The 22,034-nt window shown below is 43.4% G+C and overlaps 1 protein-coding gene across 1 annotated transcript in view; it reads left to right on the plus strand.

The window, feature by feature from the left end:
• The first annotated feature begins 533 nt into the window (after nucleotides 1-533).
• LOC126455893 (uncharacterized) overlaps nucleotides 534-22,034 on the plus strand; it is a 74,883-nt gene continuing 53,382 nt past the window's right edge. Inside the window, exons 1-2 of the mRNA XM_050091651.1 lie at nucleotides 534-544; nucleotides 19,930-20,131. Of these exons, the coding sequence (XP_049947608.1) occupies nucleotides 534-544; nucleotides 19,930-20,131 (213 nt within the window). The remainder of the gene's footprint in view (nucleotides 545-19,929; nucleotides 20,132-22,034) is intronic.

Raw genomic sequence — 22,034 nt, forward strand, 5'->3', positions numbered from 1 at the left:
TATGCTTATCTTTTCATGTAATTACCAGGTATTTCAAACGTTGGTTCATAGAAAAGAAGTTTTCATATACAAATTCTCAGGTCTAAAATCGCCAGCTACATAAACGATATGTAGAGGATAGTTAACTTCATACATTTTCTCGTTTCTTGCTGAAACTACGTACTTCACCTCAGGTCAGTGTCAGCAGGCACAAGGTGTGAAATCCGTAAATTCATGATCAGTATAAGGAAACAATCTGTATAATGTTTTAAATACCCTGTCACCGTGATTCTGATCGATAGATGTTGGAAGAAGTTTCTAAATTCGTGCCGTTGCCGTTTACAGATTTTCTGTTAGAACAGACTGCGATAAACAAAGCAAAACATCACATTTTCATAATTTTATAATTTTCGTTTTTAAACGATTTTTTCAAAATCATCAGATCCTATATAGCCTAAGTACTACCGACTGTTTGTGAATACACAAAATAGTTTAGTTTCTCTATAATTATTTCTTAATTGTTGAGTATAATGAACCCGTCACCATGGCCGACGATGCGCACAAGGTAGAAATATCCATGTGACGCTATTGGCAGTCGAGTGGCAATATCAACTGCCTCCTTTCGTTTGTGGATCAGAGTGTTTTAACACGATGGCGCCCAAGCAAGATGGCACACTCAGATAACTTGATACAAGGAATGATAAAGTTTGTAGTAAAAATAAAAGCGGGAGAACTGAATTACAGGCAGTACATTATCACCGAACACAAGAAAATTGTTTTACAGCCCTGCAGGGATGTTCGAATCCTCAGCTGCAAAATTTCAGTTTCCAAGTGGAAGAAACATCGTTTTCAAATGGTTCAAATGGCTCTGAGCACTATGGGCCCCAACTTCTGAGGTAATCAATCCCCTAGAACTTAGAACTACTTAAACCTAACTAACCCAAGGACATCACACACATCCATGCCCGAGGCAGGATTCGAGTCTGCGACCGTAGCGGTCGCGCGGTTCCAGACTGTAGCGCCTAGAACCGCTCGGCCACCCTGGCTGGCACATCGTTTTCCCAACTCTAAATTATGACTGAGGGAAAAACTATGTTCTTATACTTCGAGAGAAGGTTACATCTTTGAATTTACAATATCGCAAAGTGAGACAAAATAAGGAACGATGGTATAATTAGCTTCCGATCAGTTACATACAAGCAACCTATGAGTTCCCATTTCACTGTCGGCAAGCACACAACCTGATACCTATTCGCAGAATGATCGTAAGTAAGCAGTACCTATCTTAAAAGCAAAGGTCCCGAGTTCGAGTCTCGGTCGGGCACACAGTTTTAATCTGCCAGGAAGTTTCATATCAGCACACACTCCGCTGCAGAGTGAAAATCTCATTCTGGAAACATCCCCCAGGCTGTGGCTAAGCCATGTCTGCGCAATATCCTTTCTTTCAGGAGTGCTGGTTCTGCAAGGTTCGCAGGAGAGCTTCTGTAAAGTTTGGAAGGTAGGAGACGAGATACTGGCAGAAGTAAAGCTGTGAGTACCGGGCGTGAGTCGTGCTTCGGTAGCTCAGATGGTAGAGCACTTGCCCGCGAAAGGCAAAGGTCCCGAGTTCGAGTCTCAGTCTGGTCCACAGTTTTAATCTGCCAGGAAGTTTCATATCAGCGCACACTCCGCTGCAGAGTGAAAATCTCATTCTGGAAACATCCCCCAGGCTGTGGCTAAGCCATGTCTCCGCAATATCCTTTCTAGTTCTGCAAGGTTCGCAGGAGAGCTTCTGTAGAGTTTGGAAGGTAGGAGACGAGATACTGGCAGAAGTAAAGCTGTGAGTACCGGGCGTGAGTCGTGCTTCGGTAGCTCAGATGGTAGAGCACTTGCCCGCGAAAGGCAAAGGTCCCGAGTTCGAGTCTCGGTCGGGCACACAGTTTTAATCTGCCAGGAAGTTTCATATCAGCGCACATTCCGCTGCAGAGTGAAAATCTCATTCTGGAGTACCTATCTACTTTCAGCGCGAGAACAAAACTTAATGCAGCAAATAAAATGTAATGGGACCTACCAGTTCTTTACTCACTGTAGTATCTGCATAACAGCATAGACCTCCGTCAGACAAAAGCAACCTTCTCTCAAAAACATGATTCCAAGTCAAGCACCGGACCCACCCAAAACAGTTTACGGACTCGAAAATATCATCGTCATCAACAGAATTAGAATCGTGGAATGGTGGATTCTCTTTCAAACATGGAGGAGCGTATGGGCGACAATTCGCAAATGGTTGCCACTGATCGAAAGCAGCTAACTCCAAAGACTTAAAATTGCTACAGGGACCAAGCAAATAGGTTGCTGCAGTGTACATATCGGTTAATCGAAATTGATTATAGCAGTTTCGCACAGACTATATCAAAGACAAACAATGCGATGTACTAGAAACGAAATATAATGGTCAGAAATGAAAGTGCCGAATAAAGAGGCAGCTTTCAACTCGAACGCCATGCACTCCATGATGCCTCTAAAGTCCGCCTTGCCTTTCTCTTTCCTTCCTCCACATGACACTTTTAATATCTCGCCGAAATTCCTCTCCTCCTGGCCAACATCGAACGACTCAGTATATGCTAAATCTGCAAATTTTGTTCACATAACTCCACTGTTTCGTTTCTCATATCTAATCCTAACAAACTGTTGCATGTATACCGAGTCATCCCATCAAACCTACTCTCTATAGCCACTCCAAATGGACTCTGACTGTCTCCCAGACAGTCAAATCTGCATTGATATTTATTCACTCTTTCAGACGTAACATTTCCTACTTTATCCTATTAACATAATCTACATCTATATACTCTGCAAGCCACCGTATTGAGCTTTGTGGAGGGTGCCTTGTGCTACTACTAGCTATTTACTTTTCTGTTCTACTCGCAAACAGAACGATGGCAAAACGCCTATCTGTTTGTCTCCATACAAACCCTAATTTCTCTTGTCTTATCTTTGTGGTTCTTACACGAAATGGATATTGACGGCAATAGAATCATTCTGCAGTCAGCTCCAAATTCCAGTCCACTAAATTTTCTCAATACTGTTCCGTGAAAACAACTTCGTCTTCCCTCCAGGGATTCCCACTTGCTTTCACGAAGCATCTTCGTAATGTTCACCTGGTGTTCGGATCTACCCATAACAAATCTGGCAGTCTACTGCTGAACTTCTTCGATGCCTTCCTTTTAATCTGACCTGGTTGAGATCCCAAACACTCGAGCAATACTAACGAATGGGTCGTTCTACACGGTCTCCTTTACTGACAAACCACACTTTTCTAAATTTCTCACAATAAACTGAAGTCGACCATTCGCCTTCCGTACTACCATCCTTATGTGCTCACTCCATTTCATATATGTTTGCAACGTTACACCTAGATATCTATTATCGACATGATTGCGTCAGGCAGTAAAAACTAATACTATATTCTAAAATAATAGGATTCTTTTTTCTCCTCAGCTGCATTAACTCACATTTGTGCACACTTATAGCAAGCAGCCATTCATCACACCACCTAGTAATTTTGTTAATGTCATCTTGTATGCTACTAAGGTCGCTCAAATACGACTCCTTCCTGTGCACAAAGGCATCATCAGCAAACAGGAGCATATTGTCGCTTACCCAGTCGGTCAGCTCACAGCTCCCCATTTTGATCTCCTTCTTAGCTGTACTCCTTTACTCTTCATACCACAGCTCAGTTTGCATCTTAGCTTCCTAGTCTATTTCTTCTCGAGTCTTGCCGCTCAATCTACCCCGTAGCTACAGTTTGCAACCAACTGGATTTCCTTTGTTCATACCCATACCCTGCTTCAGCATATAATTCTAAGTATCCTTTGCTTTTACAGTATCTCTTAATCAGTTAAAAAACACTATGTTAATATTTCGCCTTTTTAATTATATTATTTCGATTTTATGTATTTGCAGTTCATTTAACTCGAGGGTGGAACACTTGTCAAGCTGATAGCTCACTCCTCATTCATATGGGGACAAGTTAATGAAACAGCTAAGGGCAGATCGAGAACGTTTTCTCAAACATGTGACATATCTCCTTGTGGATATTAATTGTCTTTCTTTGAGCTCTTCGTAATAACTTTATTTTTAAAGTCTGTGTCTAGTCATCATGGAAATGGGTATTTTTCTTTTAAAAATAAGTACTACAAAGATATTCCTCAGTAACAGAAATAAATTTCTGAATCTTACTCTAGTGCTAAATATTAACAGTAGAAACAATATACATAACGTAGTTCCTGAGATGTTGGAAAGCATTTAGTGAAAACAGAAAAACCTATTGTGTTTTACTAGATTACATAAAAATGTACTTTCTATTGCACTGAATGGAAAGAATGACAACAAATTTTCCGTTTTTCTAATTTATTAAATATTTTAGTTTAATGATGAAATTGTATGATTCCTTAATTTAGAAATTCCATTAGAAAAAGAGGGACAGAAATACAAAATTATATTCTAATTTTATACTGAAGTGTTAAACATCAGGCACTGTTTCGCTACAGTATGTTACATGTAAATAGCTGAATTTCAGAAAAATGGCAATGGAAGTACTTGAAAATTCAATGATGCTTGCAATATCTGTGTTTATACGGTGTCTGTATCATCACATTACAATGCCCGCCAATCATGCATGCGTTTCTGAAGGAACCGACGTTGTTCTGACGATTACAGCTGTGGTAATTATCACGAAATTCATTCGCATTTTCCGAATCTGGACTAACGCCAAGTTGTTTTTTACGTACAAAAATTTGTGCCGGACCAGGACTCTCCCCCGAAATTCCCGCTTATAGCGAGCGACTCCCTTAACAACTTCGGATGTCTGAGCACGCCTCCAGAACAGACCCAAAAATTCCATATGTCCTAGAGTCCACAATCCTTACCCCTGCATTTCGTGGTTCCCACACAGGGAGAAACAAATATTTTATGGTCGTTTTTGCCTGTCGAGGCATGGATAAGTCAATGATGGTTACAATATCTGTTTTTATAGAGTGTCTGTAAATTCACATTACAATGGAGGCATGCTCGGATAGCCGAAGTGGTTAAGGCGACCCCTCGCGATAAGCGGTGTATCTGGGTTCGAGGCACGGTCTGGTACAAATTTTCATATGTCAGAAACAACTGATGTGAACCGAGTTTCATAAAAATTGCAATCTGTTTTGTGTAGCTGAAAACTTATACGTGGTCAAAATTTCAATGTATGCAACTGAAAAGGAAAACACAAATTTCTGTGTGGTATGAAAGAGAAATCTGTGCGGCTGGTTCCGGCGGAGGTTTGAGTCCTCCCTCGGGCATGGGTGTGTGTGTTTTTCCTTAGAATAATTTAGGTTAAGTAGTGTGTAAGCTTAGGGACTGATAACCTAAGCAGTTAAGTCCCATAAGATTTCACACACACATAGAAAGAGAAATATTCCATTAACAAAACCTGTGCTGGAGGAGCATTACATTTCTCGTCAAGTTAGGCCTTGAGTGAAATTTGAGTTCAATTAAATAGGCGCCTGATGGAGAAGGTTTACATTTCAAGCATGATTAGACTAACTAGGACACTTCTTGATTCTGAAGTCAGTCATGGCTGATGACCACACATTCGTAACTCTCTCAGTAACATTTAGTTTGTGGACCCATTTTCCCTCAACGATTTTGCTTCTACTGTCTACTTTCAGTTTTCCCTACTCAAATTTTGCACTTGGACAGCTCTGGCCCTCCTCTCAGCTTGAAATCCCAAATGGCTGTTTGTGTCACTTGATCCTTAAACTGGCAATGGAAACAGCAGTAAAGAAGAAGAAAGGAGAACACAAAAACTTTAAGCGTGGACATCAGCTTTCTTGTATCTGTGTATCTTGAAGTAGCGAACCTACTTACGCCACATAAATTGAAAGAATCTTTTTTCACAAACGACAAATTACAACAGAAATTAGTCCACGTCTTAAAGAATAAAAACCATAAATTCTTGGGCTTATAAGTATGCAAAATAACACGTAAAACTTGCTCAAGCTACTATCTACGACAAATTGGAAAGCATTCTCAAGTTAGGTACGCTGAACACATCAATTGTTACGCACATAACCAATTTACAAAATGAGCAATAGCATTAGACATAAAAAACACTGGACACTCATTCGAAAACGTAGAAGAAGATCTCAAGATTCTCTGCCACTTTCAAAAATCAAATACAATGGATTTAATGGGGGAGTTTAGCTTTGTACACAACGAAAAGCGAGGAGAAAAAAATTCTCAGCGAGAAACCAGATAGAAAATTAGTTAACCTTTTCCAGTGTCCCTCCTGAATAAGATAATCATAGTAAATTTCAGAAACAGGTACATTTCCTTACATACTCGGGCAACGACAGCTCCGCCTTGGCCCGCGCTGACCGCCACCGGCATGAAGAAGCGCGCGGCTCGGTCGCTGCTGAAATACTGATTATTCTTCGTGTTTTACTGTCCCTGTCAATACGTATGGGTAGAAAGAATGTCGTAGTAGACTAATTTTGGTCCACTCTGTCGAATGGAGACGTAAAATTACGATTTAAGAATCATTTTGTTTGCAACGGGAAACAAACCGACGCTTTCAATCGAAACCGAGCGTCGCATGAGAGACATAATGGGCAGTATTCGTTTGGGCTGACTCCAGTTAAACATTGGCAGAATAAAATTGCAAATATCTGTAGAAACACCGGAGAGAGTGCATTTGACAACAGGGTGGTCCACAGATCGTGACTAGGCCAAATATCTCCCGAAAAACTACAAAGAACGAAACTTGTCTAGCTTGAAGGGGGAAACCAGATGGCGCTATGGTTGGCCAGCTAGATGGCGCTGCCACAAGTCAAACGGATATCAACTGCGTTTTTTTAAAAATAGGAACCCCCATTTTTATTACATATTCGTGTAGTACGTAAAGAAATATGAATGTTTCAGTTGGACCACTTTTTTCGCTTTGTGATAGATGGCGCTGTAATAGTCACAAACATATGGCTCACAATTTTATACGAACAGTTGGTAACAGGTAGGTTTTTAAAGTAAAATACAGAACGTAGGTACGTTTGATCATTTTATTTCGGTTGTTCCAATGTGATACATGTACCTTTGTGAACTTATCATTTCTGAGAACGCATGTTGTTCAAAAAAATGTTCAAATGTGTGTGAAATCTTATGGCACTAAACTGCTAAGGTCATCAGTTCCTAAGCTTACACACTATTTAACCCAAATTATCTTAAGGACAAACACACACACCCATGCCCGAGGGAGGATTCGAACCTCTGCATGTTGTTACAGCGTGATTACCCGTAAATACCACATTAATGCAATAAATGCTCAAAATGATGTCCGTAAACCTCAATGCATTTGGCAATACGTGTAACGACATTCCTCTCAACAGCGAGTAGTTCGCATTCCGGAATGTTCGCACATGCATTGACAATGCACTGACGCATGTTGTCAGGCGTTGTCGGTGGATCACAATAGCAAATATTCTTCAACTTTTCCCACAGAAAGAAAACCGGGGACGCCAGATCCGGTGAACGTGCGGGCCATGGTATGGTGCGCCGACGACCACTCCACCTGTCATGAAATATGCTATTCAATACCGCTTCAACCGCACGCGAACTATGTGCCGGACATCCATCATGTTGGAAGTACATCGCCATTCTGTCATGCAGTGAGACATCTTGTAGTAACACCGGTAGAATATCACGTAGCAAATCAGCATACATTGCACCATTTAGATTGCCATCGATAAAATGGGGGCCAATTAGCCTTCCTCCCATAATGCCGCACCATACGTTAACCCGCCAAGGTCGCTGATGTTTCACTTGTCGCAGCCATCGTGGATTTTCCGTTGCCCAGCAGTGCATATTATGCCGGTTTACGTTACGGCTGTTGGTGAATGACGCTTCGTCGCTAAATAGAACGCGTGCAAAATATCTGTCATCGTCCCGTAATTTCTCTTGTGCCCCGTGGCAGAACTGTACGTGACGTTCCAAGTCGTCGCCATGCAATTCCTGGTACATAGAAATATGGTACGGGTGCAATCGATGTTGATATAGCATTCTCAACACCGACGATTTTGAGATTCCCGATTCTCGCGCAATTTGTCTGCTACTGATGTGCGGATTAGCCGCGACAGCACCTAAAACACAACTTGGGCATCATCATTATTAAATAACGTAACTATCTGGCGAACGGTCCGGGCACTTGGATGATGTCGTCCAGGATACCGAGCAGCATACAGAGCACACGCCCGTTGTGCATTTTGATGACAATAGCCATACATCAACACGATATCGACCTTTTCCGCAATTGGTAAACGGTCCATTTTAACACGGGTAATGTATCACGATGCAAATATCGTCCGCACTGGTGGAAGGTTCGTCATACCACGTACTTATACATTCGTGATTATTACAGCGCCATCTACAACAAAGAGAAAAAAGTGGTCCAACTAAAACATTCATATTTCTTTATATACTACACGAATGTGTAATAAAAAATGTGGGTTCCTATTTAAAAAAACACAGTTGATATCCGTTTGACCTATGGCAGCGCTTTCTAGCGGGCCAACCATAGCGCCATCGGGATTCCTCCTTCAAGCTAGACGAGTTTCGTTCTTTGTAGTTTTTTCGTTTGATGCTTATTTCGTGAGATATTTGGCCCGGCCACTATCAATGGACCATCCTGTATATAAATATATATTCGACTTTTTACTGGTCGGTAGCTTGATTTGTGATGGTCTGCGCCGGTACTTCCTACCGGTACCTATGACGAAAAACATCAGAACCATATATTGTGAGATGTGGTAAGACAGAACTTTATTTTTCGCCAGTACAAATGTTGTATTGGCACTTTAAAAATGCACAGAAAAGCACTAAGCTAACATTTAAAAGAACCCCTTGAAGGTCAGACTACTGGAACTTCTCTCTTTCTTTAGTATACAAATCAAGCAATAATATATACAATGAGGTGACAAAAGTCATGGGGCACCTCCAAATATAGCGACGGACTTTCTTTTGGCTGGTATAGTGCAGAATCTCGACGTAGCATGGACTCAACAAGTATCCTGCAGAAATATTGAGCCATACTGCCTCTGTAGCCGTTCATGATTGCGAAAGTGTTTGCCGTTGCATGATTTTCTCCGTGAACTGACCACTTGATTCATGTTGGGCGATGTGGGTGGCCAAATCAAGCGTTCGTATTGTCACGAATATTATTCAAAGCAATTGCGAGTAACTGTGGGTCGATGACATGGCGAATTGCCATCCATAAAATTGAAGTCCATGAATGACTCGTCTCCAAGTAGCCGAACATAAACATTTTCAATCAATGATCGTTTCAATTGAACGAGAAGACCCAATCCATTCCATGTAAATGTGGTTTCGATAGTTACGATGCCACAACTTAGGTGCACGTTGTCGTAAGTTGGCTCTACGAGAGAGGACTGACTACGCCGACCATAGCGCCCTCTGGCCGACGCTGTGGAGCTCAGGGAGTGCCGTCTTGATTTCAGCCAATTTCATCAAGAGCAGACGGTCTGGAAACATCGCTTCGACTACCGAGTGGGCTAGCTTGCTATTGAGACTTTGATAAGACACAGACTACGGCCCCACACCTACGTGTTCATCCCAGTCAAAGTTATGTATGCATTTATTTACTTGCGTTTTTGGCTTTAGTAAAAAGGATGAAGTTACATGCAGTACCAAAGTGCTTCACCTCTCCTGCTCCTACTCGCTTCCTTCCCTCTCGGCCTATGTTACAGAAGCAGTTCACAGGAGTAGACCCACGCGCCGCCTTTCCAGGCGGGATACGAAAGTAAACACAGCCCAAACCATTATGGAGCCATCATCAGCTTGCACAGTGCCTTGTTGACAACTTGGGTCCATGGTTCCGTGAGATCTGCGCCACACTCCCGCCCTATCATGAGCTCCTACCAACTAAAATCGGGATTCACTGACCAGGTCACGGTTTTCCAGTCGTCTAGGGTCGAACCGAAATGGTCACGATTTCAGGAGAGGCGCTCCAGGCGATGTCGTCCTGTTAGCAAATGCACTCCCGTAGGTTGTTTACTGTCAAAGTCCTTAAACGCCAAATTTTACCACACTCCATTAATTAAAACTTCCGGGCTGAATTGCCGTGGTCCATATATAAAACTTCATCACCACACTGTCCTAACGGATATGTCCTCGTACGTCCCACATTGATTTCTGCAGTTATTTAACGCAGAGTTGCTTGTCTTTTAGCACTGACAACTCTACGCTAACTCCTCTGTTCTCGGTCGTTACGTGAAGGCCGTCGGTCACAGCGTTGTCCGTGGTTAGAGGCAGCCTGAAATTTGGTATTCTCGGCACACTCTTGACACTATGTATTTCAGAATATTGAATTTCCCAGCGATTTTTTTCCGCGAAGAAAGTCTGTTAGTTCCAGTCTTGTGGCCATAATCAAGTCGGAAATTTTTCCACATGTATCACCTGAGTGCAAATGACAGCTCTGCCGTTTTATAACTTGTAAACCCGAAACTAGCGCCATCTGTATATGAGCATGTCGCTACCCCATGATTTTATCATCTTAGTGTAATGTAATCAAAAAACACTGTAACACTTCTGACTTGGTACAAACTCTTTGTGAATCCGTGGAGTCAAAATACGTGTGTAGCATGTTTTGATTATTGAAACGAATAGTGTAAGTAATAATTCGTGTGTGTGTGTGTGTGTGGCAAAATGTCTGTAAGCAGACCAACAAAAATATCATTTCCAATTTTATCAGATTAAAAGGCTCGAAGATTCATTTTGTTCGATTTTCCGATTGCGACATAACCTCAAAGAGTTATGTACAATGCAAGAGAGGCAGAAAATCACACATGGAAACGTTCCCAAAATATTCAAGTAAACAAATGCACCTGAAAATGAGAATAAATTCTCCAAACGCGTTGTGCTAAGTATGAAAAAAGTAATTGTTGCAGTTTTTCATTATTTAAATAATGAAAGACACACAAGACTTTTAGGCTTTCCTGACAGATCTGTCGCAAATACACTCCTCTCGTTTGCCGCCGGCTGATATTGTGCAAATCCCACAATATTTCGTCGATACAACTGTTTGACATCTTCAGGTGATGGTAGTTGCACTGTTTTCACTGCTGCAAGATGCGACTGATGATAATCGCGCGGCGGCGTCGAGCTACAACAGACAAGGATCGGGCAATACGCTTCCGCGGAAAGACGTTCGCAGTTGGAGGAAAGCGGCGTTCGTAGTGCCCCCCGGCGGGAGCCGCAGACGAGCCTTCGGTGTGTGCTCTGTGGACACTGTGCTGCCGGACGCTGCTGTGGATGAAAACTGAGTTAAATCTCAGTAGTGAGCAGCGTCGACTCACGAACCGGAACTTCTTTCTTCTGTTTTAAATTAAATGCAGCCAGTGCGGCACTTAATTGAAAATCTGCATCCGTGTTGATCAGATTGTCCGCCGCACGGATATGTGTGGCCTCATTAAGAAAACTCTGAGGGTAAAACTACGGTCTTCTCGTAAAACATGCGATGTCCCGTGTCCAGGCATTGCTCCGCCACCGCTGATTTATCGAGTTGCCCCAGGCGTTTATGACGGTGGTGTTCAATACAACGTTCGAGCACGGCAATAACGCCGTTTCATTTTGACGGTGTGTCTTCAAGAATAGAAAGAATCCTCAAGAGACACCACATCAAGTCTGTTTTCGGCTATCAGCAAAACTGAGGAAGTTGTTATGTTGGTCAAAGACGATTTCGGCCTTAGGAAACATGGCGTAAATAAGGTCCCAATTGTGTGGGACATATTATATAGGGCAGATATGCCGAACCGTGCAAGAACGTTGTGCTGTACACCATCGTCACACACGCTGGACAACCTGATAAATCAGCAGTAGTGGAACATTGGCGGGATATGGGGCATCGCATTTTTGTTTGTTTTCTTTTTTTTCCTTTATTGAGTTTCGATTTCCCCCGAAGGGGGCAGGCTGCCAGTAGCTTAGTACGCCGCTCTTCAGCCTACAAAATTCTTAAAACGGAAGAAGATAATAAACAATAAAAGCAGGCGATAAAAACGGTGACATAAATTGTAAAATGGCGGAAAGTTGTGGAAGTTAAAACATAAAACAAAGGGTTGGCGATGATAATTAAATACACAGGATGCAGACAGTTAAAATAGTAGACAGACAATTAAAAAAAACATGGCGACAGTCTGGTTTCTGTTCGCATGAGATAAAAAAACACAACTAGTGACAGTATGGAGGCTGTTCGCAACACTGACAGGGGATGCACAACACTGAACACTCACTGGAAACAGCACTATACAGGCGACACGGCGACAAATTAGGGGGGGAGGGAGGGGGAGGACCCGGACCGATGAAGCGGGAAAAGGGGGGGAGGAGAGGAAAGGAAAAAAGGGGGGAGCAGATGGAGTGAGGGGACATAGAAAAATAGGGGGGCTGGGTGGAGACAAGGAGAAGTGGGAAAGGCGGTGGAGGGGAGAGCAAAAAGGACTCAGGGGAGAGAAGGGAGGCAGAGAGGGGGTAGTCGGGGAAAAAACAGGATGGAAGGGGTGGGAGGGAGCCCAGGAAAGGACAGTGAAAGGGAGGAGGGGGGTGAGGATGAAAGTTGATAGGAGGGATAAATGGAGGGAGAGAGGGCATCATCTGGGAGGGGGAGTCGATGGAAACTACTTTGGGAAAGGAGATGAAGGGTGTAGAGGTGAAGGGTAGGAGGGACACAACGGTGAAGGTGTGGCAGAGGTCGGGGGTCGGAGAGGTGAGGAGAGGAGAGGAGAGGAGCAACCAGGGTATGAGGGGGATCAAGGAAGCAGGTTGAAGTTTTGTCCTCAGTGTCATCTATCTGCGAGTCTATTGTTAAGGAGGCGATATATATCCGTAAGGTGGACACACTTATCAACAGGGATGCAGGTTTCCAAGTAAGCGCTGCCTGTAATCCAGCACTGGGTGCCATTAAATTAGAACTGGAGAAACAAGACCTTCCGATTTTTGAGTCGACGCAGCTCACTGTTGAGATTTAATTCAGTTTTTAACCACAGGAGCGTCCGGCAGTACAGTCTTTGCCCACAGCACATATGCAGGAGGCCTTTCTGTGGCTCCCGGCACACTATAAGCACCACTTTCCTCCAACTCCAGTGTCTTTCCGCGCACGCGTATTGCCTGCTCCTGGCCTGATGATGAAGTTCGACACCACCGCCAAGAGATTATCATCAGTCATGTCTTGCAGCAGTGTCAGCAGCAGTTACTACCACCTGAAGATGTCGAACAGTTGTATCTACAAAATACATGGAGTATCAAAAATAATCATCCGATTTCGCACGTTTATATTTCTGAAACTAATAAATATATACAATGAATTTTGTTTTTTGATGAATGGGAAACTCAAAAAGTTTTTTTCACATCTTTGCATAGGCGTTCAATATGGAACCCCTTGAGATACATGGCATATTTCAATGCGGTATTCAAGTTGTTCCCACACTGCAGCGAGTATGTCTTGAGTTACAGCTGATGTTATGCGATGTCTCAGTTCATTCATTGTTGTTGGTTACGTAGGCACATAAACAGAGTTTTATATAAACGCCCGCAATAAATAGTCAGAGACAGTCAGGTCCGGTGGTCTTGGAGGCCAGTAATGCGAGGCTAATCATTTGGTCCAGTGCGACCGATCCATATTCAGTAATACTTCGATTTAAAAATTGCCACACTTCCAGATGCCACTGTGGCGGTGCCCCATCCTGTTGGTAAATGAAGTCGTTCGAATCAGTCTCCAACTGTGGGAAAAGAAAGTTCTCAATCATATCGAGATATGAGCTTTATGTAATAGTGTTCTCGGCAAAGAAAAATGGACCATGCACATTCTCCCTTGAAATGCACAAAACACATTATATTTTGGAGAGTCCCTCTCATGTTGTACAACTTCATGTGGTTATTCTGTACCCCATATTCTCAGATTATGACGATTCACCTTCGTATTTAAATGGATTGTTGCCTCTTCACTAAACACTAAGCGTAGAGGAAATATATCCTCCTCCATCTTTCCAAGGACGAAATTACGGAACTCCACGAGATGTTGCTTGTCACCTTTGTAGCGAACTAAAATTTCTTCTCCTTGCTGTCGAACATGAAATGACGAGCAGATGACTGATGAGATTGCCCCACGTTAGGAACCAATAATTAATTGATTTCAATAATTAAATGAAATCAAACACAAAGGGTACGAAATTAAGGGGTTAATGTATGAATGTAAAAGGTTACTTATGTGATTAAAACAAAAAGAAATGTATTTATTTTCTTCCTGTTTACACAAACCAAAACAAAATTATAAATCCCAGGACGATTTGACTGGGCGTGCACACGACTCGGTTATTAAGGGGAAGGAGGAGGGTACTAACCGTGTCACCATTATTCGATATCGTTCGTTGTGTATTGCTGTCGGCGGCAGGCGCTGCGTCGTTTCGGCGCGTCGCCTTGGAGCTGTGTGGCGCGAGTCGACTGTCCCCATGAGCAATCGCGGCTTTGCGGCGAGACCCAGCTATGATCTCCGCGTTATCTGCTCGTTGCCGGATGCGTGGCCGAAGCTGTGTTATCACGGTGTCGGAAGGCGGATGTTAGCAATGGGTGCAAGAGCATCGATGTCCTCTCGCTTCCGAGGTGTCTCCATGACTCTCTCCCTCGCTTCTCCTCCCTCTCTCAGCTCAACTCCTCTTCGGAATACTCTTCCTTTCGGACTTGTCATTGGCGAACAAAATTTTCGATGTAGCCCAATGACAGATCGCCGTTAATTAGCCACGCCTCTCCGTGCGGGGTGGAAATTTCCTGGCGTGGCTGGCGTGTGTCACGTGAATCGGCATCTTTCTCACGATTTCACATTCTTGAGCTGTCTTCCTGCATTCCGAGGCTGTAGTGAGAGCAGCTAGAACACTTCTTTTTAATCGCCCTCTCTGCGTCCGGCTTGGACAGACTCATGCTTGCCTTTGTCTCAAAATTTGACGGCATCCATGATTTATAAGGAATGTCCTTAGTGTCGAGAAAAGCATCTTCTTATGGATGCTGACTTCTTTCGCACGCTTCCCTGCCCCAATTCCCCGCACTTTGTGTGTGCTCCTCGCTGTGCCCTTGGGGTGCTGGAATCGTTGGCACATTCCTGCTTTCCAAGGCAGGTCGGAAGAACTCACATGCTTTCTCGCGTACATTCTTGGCGTTCCATCTACGACTACATCTACATCTACATTTATACTCCGCAAGCCACCCAACGGTGCGTGGCGGAGGACGCTTTACGTGGCACTGTCATTACCTCCATTTCCTATTCCAGTAGCGTATGGTTCGCGGGAAGAACGACTGCCGGAAAGCCTCCGTGCGAGCTCGAATCTCTCTAATTTTACACTCGTGATCTCCTCAGGAGGTATAAGTAGGGGGAAGCAATACATTCGATACCTCAACCAGAAACGCACCCTCTCGAAACCTGGACAGCAAGCTACACCGCGATGCAGAGCGCCCTCTCTTGCAGTCTGCCACTTGTGTTTGCTAAACATCTCCGTAACGCTATCACGCTTACCAAATAACCCTGTGACGAAACGCGCCGCTCTTCTTTGGATCTTCTCTATCTCCTCTGTCAACCCGTCCCAGTACGGATCCCACACTGATGAGCAATACTCAAGTATAGGTCGACCGAGTGTTTTGCAAGCCACCTCCTTTGTTGGTGGACTACATTTTCTAAGGACTCTCCCAATGAATTTCAACCTGACACCCGCTTTACCAACAATTAATTTTATGTGATCATTCCACTTCAGATAGTTCCGTACGCATAATCCCAGATATTTTACAGAAGTAACTGCTACCAGAGTTTGTTCCGCTATCATATAATCATACAATAAAGGATCCTTCTTTCTATGTATTCACAATACATTACAATTGTCTATGTTAAGGGTCAGTTGCCAGTCCCTGCACCAAGTGCCTATCCGCTGCAGATCTTCTTGCATTTCGCTGCAAGTTTCTAATGCTGCAACTTCTCTGTGTACTACAGTACCATCCGCGAAAAGCCGCATAGAACTTCCGACACTTTCTACTAGGTCATTTATATATATTGTGAAAAGCAATAGTCTTATAACACTCCCCTGTGGCACGCCAGAGGTTACTTTAACGTATGTAGACGTCTCTCCATTGAGAACAACATGCTGTGTTCTGTTTGCTAAAAACTCTTCACTCCAGCCACACAGCTGGTCTGATATTCCGTAGGCTCTTACTTTGCTTATCAGGCGACAGTGCGGTACTGTATCGAACGCCTTTCGGAAGCCAAGGAAAATGGCATCTACCTGGGAGCCTGTATCTAATATTTTCTGGGTCTCATGAACAAATGAAGCGATTTGGGTCTCACACGATCGCTGTTTCCGGAATCCATGTTGATTCCTACAGAGTAGATTCTGGGTTTCCGGAAAGCATGTTCCAAAATTCTACAAGAGACCGACGTCAGAGATACAGGCCTATAGTTTTGCGCATCTGATCGACGACCCTTCTTGAAAACTGGAACTACCTGTGCTCTTTTCCAATCATTTGGAACCTTCCGTTCCTCTAGAGACTTGCGGTACACGGCTGTTATAAGTGGGGCAAGTTCTTTCGCGTACTCTGTGTTGAATCGAATTGGTATCCCGTCAGGTCCAGTGGACTTTCCTCTGTTGAGTGATTTCAGTTGCTTTTCTATTCCTTGGACACTTACTTCGATGTCAGCCATTTTTTCGTTCGTACGAGGATTTGGAGAAGGAACTGCAGTGCGGTCTTCCTCTGTGAAACAGCTTTGGGAAAAGGTGTTTAGTATTTCAGCTTTATGCGTGTCATCCTCTGTTTCAATGCCATTTTCATCCCGGAGTGTCTGGATATGCTGTTTCGAGCCACTTACTGATTTAACGTAAGACCAGAACTTCCTAGGATTTTCTGTGAAGTCGGTATATAGAATTTTAGTTTCAAATTCACTGAACGCTTCACGCATAGCCCTCCTTACGCTAACTTTGACATTGTTTGGCTTCTGTTTGTCTGAGAGGTTTTGGCTGCGTTTAAACTCGCAGTGAAGCTCTCTTTGCTTTCACAGTAGTTTCCTAACTTTGTTGTTGAACCACAGTGGGTTTTTCCCGTCCCTCACAGTTTTACTCGGCACGTACCTGGCTAAAACGCATTTTACGATTGCTTTGAACTTTTTCCATAAACACTCAACATTGTCAGTGTCGGAACAGAAATTTTCGTTTTGATCTGTTAGGTAGTCTGACATCTGCCTCTTTTTACTCTTGCTAAACAGATAAACCTTCCTCCATTTTTTTATATTCCTATTTACTTCCATATTCAGGGATGCTGCAACGACCTTATGATCAGTGATTCCCTGTTCTGCGCTTACAGAGTCGAAAAGTTCGGGTCTGTTTGTTATCAGTAGGTCCAAGATTTTATCTCCTCGAGTCGGTTCTCTGTTTAATTGCTCGAGGTAATTTTCGGATAGTGCACTCAGTATAATTCTAATGGCTGCAGGTGTCCATCAGTTCTCGGCCCGCTTCTCATTCTGAGACAGGCCCTTCGCAACGTGTCCGTCCTGGAGCGAGGCGAGGGCGTCCACTCGGCTTCTCGCTGTGGCTTGCAGAATGTCTGCAGTGTCCTCTCTTCGGGGGCTCGCCCCAGCCTGTCGGTTTCCCTGGCCGTGGTCCGTCGTATTACCCGTTCATGAAGAGCTTGCAGTAACTGAATGTTGTATGGCTTCATGTGTAAACGTCGACTCAACGCATGCCAGACAGTCATCAGGGGCATGTTGAACTGTCGAGCTGCACAGCGAATGGATTTCTGCGAACTCCTTGTGAAACTATGGCGGAAGTGTTCGACGTCTGTGTCAGACACTCGGGGACGGCCCGGCGATTTCCCTTCTCACAAACAACTGTTCCTTGCAATTGTTCATGCCATCGTCTAATGCTCTGTGCTGTAGGAGGATACCCACCATACCTAGTACGAAAGTCACGCTGAACAGTTATTGCTGACCCGCACTGCGCGAAACGTGGAACACACATTGCTTTCTGTTGTCCCGACATCATTTTTACTAGAACTGAAATGGGCGCTCACTGCTGCTGCCTAGTGGGGACCATGTAAAACACGAGAGTTTGCTCTTTCCAACAATACATTGTTCACGCACATGTCTCAAATAACATCTACATCTACATCTACATATATACTCCGCAATCTACCATACGGTGCGTGGCGGAGGGTACCTCGAACAACTAGCATCTTCTCTCCATGTTCCATTCCCAAACAGAAGGAGGGAAAATGACTGCCTATATGACTCTGTACGAGCCCTAATCTCTCTTATCTTATCTTTGTGGTCTTTCCGCGAAATGTAAGTTGGCGGCAGTAAAATTGTTCTGCAGTGAGCCTCAAATGCTGGTTCTCTAAATTTCCTCAGTAGCGATTCACGAAAAGAACGCCTCCTTTCCTCTATAGACTCCCACCCAAGTTACTGAAGCATTTCCGTGACACTCACGTGATGATCAAACCTACCAGTAACAAATCTAGCAGCCCGCCTCTGAATTGCTTCTATGTCCTCCCCCAATCCGACGTGATAGAGATCCCAAACGCTGGAGCAGTACTCAAGAATACGTCATATTAGTGTTCTATAAGCGGTCTCCTTTACAGATGAACCACATCTTCCCAAAATTCTACCAATGAACCTAAGACGACTATCCGCCTTCCCCACAACTGCCATTACATGCTTGTCCCACTTCATGTCGCTCTGCAATGTTACGCCTAAATATTTAATCGACGTGACTGTGTCAAGCGCTACACTAATAATGGAGTATTCAAACATTACGGGATTCATTTTCCTATTCATCTGCATTAATTTACATTTATCTATATTTAGAGTTAGCGGCCATTCTTTACACCAATCACAAACCCTGTCCAAGTCATCTTGTATCCTTCTGCAGTCACTCAACGACGACACCTTCCCGTACACCACAGCATCATCAGCAAAAAGCCGCACATTGCTATCCACCCTATCCAAAAGATCATTTATGTAGATAGAAAACAACAGCGGACCTACCACACTTCCCTGGGGCACTCCTGATGATACCCTCACCTCCGATGAACACTCACCATCGATCACAACGTACTGGGTTCTATTACTTAAGAAGTCTTAGAGCCACACGCATACTTGGGAACCAATCCCATTTGCTCGTACCTTAGTTAGGAGTCTGCAGTGGGGCACCGAGTCAAACGCTTTCCGGAAGTCAAGGAATATGGCATCCGTCTGATACCCTTCATCCATGGTTCGCAAGATATCATGTGAAAAAGGGGCGAGTTTGCGTTTCGCAGGAGCGATGCTCTCTAAAGCTGTGCTGATGCATGGACAGCAACTTCTCTGCCTCAAGGAAATTCGTTATATTCAAACTAAGAATATCTTCGAGAATCCTGCAACAAACCGATGTTAAGGATATTGGTCTGTAATTTTGAGGATCCGTCCTTCTACCCATCTTATATACAGGCGTCACCTGCGCTTTTTTCCAGTCGCTCGGGACTTTACGTTGGGCAAGAGATTCGCGATAAATGCAAGCTAAGTAAGGAGCCAATGCAGTAGAGTACTCTCTGTAAAACCGAACTGGAATCCCATCAGGACCTGGCGAATTATTTATTTTCAACCCACTCAGCTGCTTCACAACCTCAGGGATGTCTATCACTATGTCCTCCATACGAGAATCTGTAAGAGACTTTTAAAATCGGAAGATTCTTTTTGATACACCCTGCATTGAGGGATACGCACCATATGATCCCGTGGCAAACCCGAGCAATGTATTTACATGAATGAGACAGTTGCAGGCTTTCGTAAAACATCGAATACGATGAACGATATCGAGTTCCTTGTTGTGCAGCCGAGATGTAACGCCGCTCTCGCCTGTTGGGCAGGGTGTTCTGGCGGGTGGTGCTGGTGGTGGCGCTGCTGGCGGTCGTCCTGTGGGCCGAGCTGCTGCTGATCGAGCTGTCGCACTCACGGCCGCAGCCCATGATGCTGCCGCCGCTCTACGCGTCTGACTCGGCTGGCGCCACCCAGCGGCCAGTCAGTGGGGACACCAACATCTTCTTCATAGAGCCCACGTGCATCTTCGAGGTGCGTCGCCTCCGATGTCCGTAGGCAAGCTAATTTGTGTTGATTCTTCCATGTTTCCCAACACTGCAGAATATTTATTTATTTATTTAACCTGATCAGATTAGGGTCATCAGGCCCTCTCTTACATCGGACCACTGTTCCACACATTCAGCATTTCACACATCAGAGTTACATCATGACAATAATTTAAATAAGAAAATTAGATTTCTCTAGTGACAATATGAATAAAGAGTAATGACTAAGACCTAATAAAGTAAATGCTGGCAGTATTTTTACAACAGGTGCTATACATACAAATAATGATAAAAGCAATAATAATAACAGTAAAAAAATCAAATAATAATGATAAACATGAGAAAAATTGGCAATAGTAATGAAGGTTTGTGCAGATGTACATTAATATCTTGGTGTATAAAGTAGATGTTTACTAGTATAGCGAGTTTTGGGGAAGGGAGATTTAAGGAGGGGCAAAGATGGAAGTAATGAGGTGAAGTGCATTCACGTACAGAGGGAGGCATTACTGTTGCTTAAGTTGATACGTCACTAACTGTTATTTGAAGCTGGACATCTAATTAAGTTCCTTAACATAACGAGGGAGGTTATTCCAGAGTCGGGCTCCCGCTACTGTAAAGGACTTGGAGAAGGTGACTGAGCGATGCAGTGGAACATAGAGGATTTTATTATGATGGGAACGTGTGTTTCTGTCATGTTGTTCCGACATAAACGTTAAGGACGAGGAGAGATATGAGCGACAGTGTACATTTATAAGGCAGTAGATGAGACAGAGTGTATGGAAATCTCTGCGTTTGTCTGCACGCAGCCAGGACAATTTTGCATATGCTGGTGAAATGTGATCAAAAAGTCGAACGTCACAGATATATCGGACGCAGGCATTCATAACCAGTTCCAGACGTCGCGAATTTTCCTGAGAGAGGCCTTGTAGGATAATATCGCCGTAGTCAACGATTGGGAGTATAAGCGTTTGTACTAATTTCTTTTTCAGATCGAAAGAGAAGAGATTTTTATACTTTTGTAAGACATGAAGGGATGCTGATGCTTTTTTGCACACTGCAGTTACGTGCTCTGTCCAATTTAGATTTTCATCTATTATTACTCCCAAACTCTTTGCTGAGGGAGAGAAGTTAATGTTTGTTCCAGAGATTTGCGCTTAGGGACATTTACAGTTTCTATTTATGTACAAACATAGATGTCCGTTTCTTCAAAATCTCAAATCTCCGAAAGTTCTTCATGGATTGCTTTGAAATTTTGATGCAACATTGCATTCGAATACGCAAGTGTTTTATATACCTACTGGAACGCCATCTGGTATATATGTAATATGTATGTAATAAAATGGGAAATGTTATGAAACGTAAATGTTGATTTCTTCAAAATCGTTAGTCTCCAAATGTTCTTAATCGATTGCTTTGACATTCTGGCACAATGTTGAATTCTGATACGGGCGTGTTTTTAGGTACCTTAGCTCTTTAAGATATGTTTATTTTTAATACATGTACTTAATAAATATATGTGTGTAGCACGTAAAGGGAAACATTGTTACCGAACATCTCAAAATGCACCTTTCCAATTTACGTCAAATTTTGACAAATTACTCTTATAAACGTTTAGGCACATATAGATTATCCACTTTGTAATATATAAATTTGTATATAAAATGTACACTAGCGTAGCGGTGTGACCGAACAGGAAGTTGTATTTACGGCTCATTGATTTATTATTAGAATACTACTACGAAATCTGAAATTACAATAACAATAAACAAGGCTCAAGTTCAGAGAGAAGGAGGGAAAAGAAGATGCACAGTGGTGTGGAAGGAAATCGACAACGAAAAGAGAAGGAAGAGATGTACAGAGAGAGAGCGCAGGAGGAGATGGAGAGAGAG

This window comes from Schistocerca serialis, chromosome 2 (genome assembly GCF_023864345.2).
Source record: "Schistocerca serialis cubense isolate TAMUIC-IGC-003099 chromosome 2, iqSchSeri2.2, whole genome shotgun sequence".
Classification (NCBI taxonomy): domain Eukaryota; kingdom Metazoa; phylum Arthropoda; class Insecta; order Orthoptera; family Acrididae; genus Schistocerca; species Schistocerca serialis.